At 43.2% G+C, this 4,968-nt stretch overlaps 1 protein-coding gene across 2 annotated transcripts; it reads left to right on the top strand.

Moving 5' to 3' along the window:
- Positions 1 to 2,108: 2,108 nt before the first annotated feature.
- LOC147887012 (UPF0481 protein At3g47200-like) lies at positions 2,109 to 4,235 on the top strand. Of its 2 annotated transcripts, none has more exons than XM_087394847.1 (2): positions 2,109 to 3,180; positions 3,317 to 4,235. In XM_087394847.1, the coding sequence occupies exons 1-2, from the start codon at positions 2,165 to 2,167 to the stop codon at positions 3,942 to 3,944; spliced, it is 1,644 nt and encodes a 547-aa protein (XP_087250973.1). In that variant the 5' UTR covers positions 2,109 to 2,164; the 3' UTR covers positions 3,945 to 4,235. The 2 variants fall into 2 exon arrangements, with proteins under 2 accessions (XP_087250973.1, XP_087250972.1); XM_087394846.1 differs by having other exon boundaries at positions 3,305 to 4,235.
- Positions 4,236 to 4,968: the final 733 nt, after the last annotated feature.

The raw sequence follows: 4,968 nt of genomic DNA, 5'->3' as shown, positions 1-4,968 counted from the left end.
CTTTTGATAAGTTTGACAAAAAAAGAAGCGTTTAAGTCTATTGGAGAAACATAGAGGCAAAGAGGGCATGCTCTGACATCTTTTCACAATTTGTATACTCTTTGGAAGAAGAGCTTTGTACATGTTAAAATCCCAAAAAGGCAAAAAATGTCAAAGTGCAATGATTGTCATGATCTAAAGCGAGCACTTAAGAGTGCAACGTCTCTAGAACAAAGAGAATCATACAAAAAAAAAGATAATCTCATCATGGACTGGTTCAACATTCTAGACTAAAATATGCATTTTGAAAGGAGCAAGCTATTTCTCATCCAAATGAGTACATGTGCGTTATTGTAGATGGTATGGATTAGAACACAACAACATTACCTCGATTCATAGATACTCCACCTAAGCTATAAGGAAAATACTTTTTGAAGACACATTTATGTGGAGTGTTAGTGCATGAATTTAAGTTTTTTGTAGACATATGGATTGATTCCTTGCATCTACATGATAGCAATCAAGTTGTAACGTTAGTTATGAAGGCAATTCATAGTGTACATGCAGAAAAGGTCATCTACTAGCAAATTTGAGAATATAGGCAGACAATTGTGGACGGGAGAATAAGAATGTACTTGTTTTTCATCTTGTAATAATAGAAGCAAACCACCATGCTAGTGGCAGTTCATATCCTAGTGTGCAACCAACCACCTCGCTGGCGACTACTTATCCTACACTATCGCCATGCTATCCTAAAATTTGTTGCAAAGTGCTATACTAAAACAATTTAGGCTAGTCATCTCTAACTATCAAATTTCAGCCACCAAGCCACTTAATACATTAGAGTAGTCATATTGCATCACTTCATCCACCTCACATATTAAGCAGTCATGTATAAACCCAAGATGCATCCGAGTTTACTTTGGTCGACTAAAATAAAATCGGTTAATAGTTTACTCGAGCAGACCAAAGATAATTCTTATATATTCTCACAAATATTACACTCACATATTATTGACACTAAGAATAAATCAACTATCTTTCCAGAGACATTTAAGTATTAACATGGAAGCAGGTTGACACAAAATCAGGTATTATGAGCACCATAGCACCCAAGCAAACAATGACCATCTTCGAGTTCCCATCATCAGCTAAAGGATCTCCTTTTGCCTGCCAATCTTCAACAGCTCTGTGAAGCATAGTTTCCAGTCGTTACCCACAGTAGGTCCACGCTAGTAACATTACCGAAAGACGAAACCGAAAACAAAACAAAAGAATGAAAATGAACACGAATGTATCCCTCCCAAAGTTCCCACTTCTGATATCCATGGACTCTGGGGAAGCAAGAACAATGGCCATTCCTACAACCAGATCATTAACCCCCACAGACCTGGCCCAATCAGCAATTGCTTGATGCAGCAAACAATGCAAGACAAGTTGTAGGAAAGCACACCACCCTCGTCAATAGTTATAGGAAGCGAGCATCTGCAAGAATTAGATTGTCTCCAGACTCTAATTCTAGCATCCAATTTTGACCTCGAAGAGGGACATCATGAATACATGTGTCCACTGAACGACACGACCATGGACACACCACAAGCTCAACGTCAATTGATTGCCTACACTCCAAGCCATGCCAAAAATGGCCTTGGTTTCTCATGGGCCCAAAACAGGCACTAAGTCCTCCTATAAGGCAAGAAACCTCGAAATTTTGGAAGAGAAGTTATTTAAATTTGAGGTATATTTTAGTGAAAAGAGTTGAAGGTTTTTGTATTGGTTCCCAAAAATGTTTTTGGTAAGACTGTTCAGAGCTCAAAACCAGAAGATTAACTATCGACTTTTCTAGGGCAGTAATCGTGAGATAATCTAAGGTCTCGGTCTATTCTGCCACTAGTAGTCGCTCATCTGTCAATTCGGAACAAAAGTTCCATTAAAGTTCACTGAATCGTCCTGAAAATCTCCATGCAGCTTTAGTGACCTGGAAAAGAATATATGGAGCCCGTGAAAAAAAGCTTCTACGGCGTCCACAAAGAAGCGCACCAAGGAGCTCGTACTGCGCACCAAGGAGCTTACATATTGTAGATATTCAGGTCGCGGATGGCCAGATTTCACATACAGTTCCCGTCAGATTTCACATACAGTTCCCGTCAGTGAGTAGCCTGCCATTTCCGGGAGCAAGAAAGAGATGACTGCGGCCAGTCAAACAGGCGTTTCTACAAGGAAGAGAGAGATGGTGGCCAAAGAGGCAGCCGTTTCCAGAAGGAAGAAAGAAACGACTGCCAGAGCGGCCCACAGTCGCAAAAAGGGTTTGGGCCAATTAGGTGCTCTCCGGGATGCGAAGATCGAAATGCTATCAGTTTTGCCTGAAATTAAGATCGCTAAGGATAGTGAATGGGATGACCCGTCTTCCCAAAAGAATTTGGGTTCCAATGGCACACATATCTCTAAGAAAGGAGGAAATCGTTCTACGATGGATGGGAGTCCGCGTGCGGAGGCGGAACGGTTAGATTTTTTCTTCGGACCTAATCCTGCCTCGAGTGTTTTCGAGCAGCCATCGTCCGAAGACATGTTTCTGAAGAAAGTAGAGCGCCGCCAGCGCAATAGTAATCCAACTGCGTACAAACCAGAAGTTTTCTCGGTTGGTCCATACCATGCCGAACTGATGGTCTCAGAGCAAGACCACTTCAAACGTCTAGCAGTGTACCACCTTTTTGGCGAATCGCCTAGTAGGCTATACTTCGATAAGCTCGTCGCCGAAATCGAAAAGAAGGATTCAAGAGTGAGGAGGATCTATGTAGAAGGGGGTGAGCCGTTGGCCAAAATGCCGCCTAAGATCCTGGCTCTTCTGTTAGCTGTGGATGCTGTATCTATAGTAGCATTCAGTCTATACCAGGATACCATTCCTTTCGGAGAGAAGACCTCCGTTGCAAGCTCATTCGACAAAGACGTCATTCTTGTAGAGAACCAGATCCCTTTCTTTGTGCTTATGGATGCAATCAAAGCCATCAACACAGCAGTTGACTGCAAGAGGTTGATATTGCCAGAGCGAAGGAAATCTGATATGACGTCCATCCTAAATTTCTTTCTGAGCCGGTTCTGCCCGTTTGAACACTTGAACGGATCACTGGAGCTCCTGCAACTAGCAGACTTTTCCAATCAGAAGCTCCCGTTGCTGGGGTGCCTTTATGCAGCGCTCACCAGGTAATACCTTACTGAATACTGATCAGCTGTTTAATCTAGTGCTTCATCTAAAGTGAATTCAGTAAATGCTTTGGTAAATTCCTTCCTAGGATTCAAGCTGACCAGCACTGTCTGAGTGATGAAGGGGGAGCCAAAGAGGGAGCCAAGCCCAGAAGCTGTCTAGTGGCGCCAGCTCTGTTGATAGTAGGGGCGGCGCCGGCAAGCTTCCCTACCTGCCCACAGCGTCCCGCCTGGAGAGGTGTGGGCTGAAGTTCAAAGCATCAACAAGCAAAGATGCTGACTTCAAAGGCATCCTTTCGAAGCGTGGGGCGCTCATATTGCCGAGGATCCAGGTGAACTACGAGACGCAGCGGTTTCTACTCAATCTGCTAGCATACGAGGGGCATATTACGAACGAGAAGCCAGTAGCGTCCTATTGTATGGTGATGGACGGGTTGATCAATGACAGGGAGGATGTGGAGGTGCTGGTGAAGCATGGGGTGATGGTAAACAGGATGGGAAGTGCGAGGGAGGCGGCGGAGATGTGGAACAAGCTATGCACGAATGTAGCGTTTGCGAGGACGAGGAGGGACGCAGAGGTGGTGGGAGAGGTGCACGCCTTCAGCCAGCGCAAGCTCACAACATGGAAGGCCAACTTCCTGGAGACGTTCTGGGAGACACAGCCTTGGCTTCTTGTGTCTATGGTAGTGGGCAGTATCGTGCTTGTGTGCAGCATCCTCCAGACTACCTTTACCATCCTCCCCTACTTTGCTCGCCACCACTAAACAGGCCACTCCATCTCTAGCTACTTCTGACTTTTTTGACAAATCCTCTTAAGGTCAATGTATCTCAGGAAAGCCTCTCTTATGAAGGGCAATGCATGTCCCTTCGCAAAGCGTCTCAGCGAGTGGCTCTCCTCTTACAGCAAGGGCTCAAGGGATCACACTCATCATAGGTAAATATTTTTAAATAGCAAAAATTGTTACTTAAAAAAAATAGACATATACTTAATGAAGGGCTTTTAAAGTGGGGAGAGACCCCTTCAAAGAATAGGATAGGGTCTAAAACAATGTGAGATTGAGACCTCAATGGAAGGGAGGGGAGGAGGGGGGGGGTGAGGGGGAATTTAATCCATATGAAGCAAGCAATTCATGTCTATTTACAATGGTACGATTCTATTGCACATTCGTACATTGTGTAATTCAAATCCAAGAAACTTGATTTATATGCAAATTGGTACAGGGAAGAAACTTTGAGAGTGGACAACCGTATTCTCCTTCTTCTTTACTTGGCTAGCACTAGAAAGTTTTATGAAACCAAAAAATCCTAGGAAGCCATGTGGCACATTCTAAGCCGTGAGATAACTAGCCTATAATGGCTACATAAAATAGCCCATATACTTAGCAGTGGCCACGAGCTAGCCAAGCATTCTGGTTTTAGTCTTCTAGAGAGAATGCATTGAATATGTGGTGGATTGAGGTGCTAGGGTTCAAAGCATACACATTTCTTAGCTCATCCTCTCATTGATCAATTCCACATACCATCAATAAAGATGGAGCTCCACTTGAAATTCTGTGCAAGAAATTCTGCTTCAGCTCATCCTCTCATTGATCAATTCCACATACCATCAATAAAAATGGAGCTCCACTTGAAATTCTTTGCAAGAAATTCTAGCCTAGTGGATGTGGATCTTTAATCAAGTTATTCATTGCCTACAAACTAGGCAATCTACGTCTTGTATCTTGAAGTATTTTATTTGAAAAAGAAAAAATGGAAACACAAAATCAAAACAATTTATCTTGTGTCTTG

Source organism: Dipteris shenzhenensis, chromosome 23 (assembly GCF_047967505.1).
Source record: "Dipteris shenzhenensis isolate YYH24624 ecotype China chromosome 23, Dip_SZ_1.0, whole genome shotgun sequence".
Classification (NCBI taxonomy): domain Eukaryota; kingdom Viridiplantae; phylum Streptophyta; class Polypodiopsida; order Gleicheniales; family Dipteridaceae; genus Dipteris; species Dipteris shenzhenensis.
This window is presented reverse-complemented; position numbering and strand designations above follow the sequence as displayed.

Coding starts and splice junctions, on each gene's coding strand:
- LOC147887012 (XM_087394846.1), top strand. CDS start 2,165: ATGACTGCGGCCAGTCAAACAGGCGTTTCTACAAGGAAGAGAGAGATG. Junction 3,181..3,304: donor CTTTATGCAGCGCTCACCAG/GTAATACCTTAC, acceptor TGAGTGATGAAG/GGGGAGCCAAAGAGGGAGCC.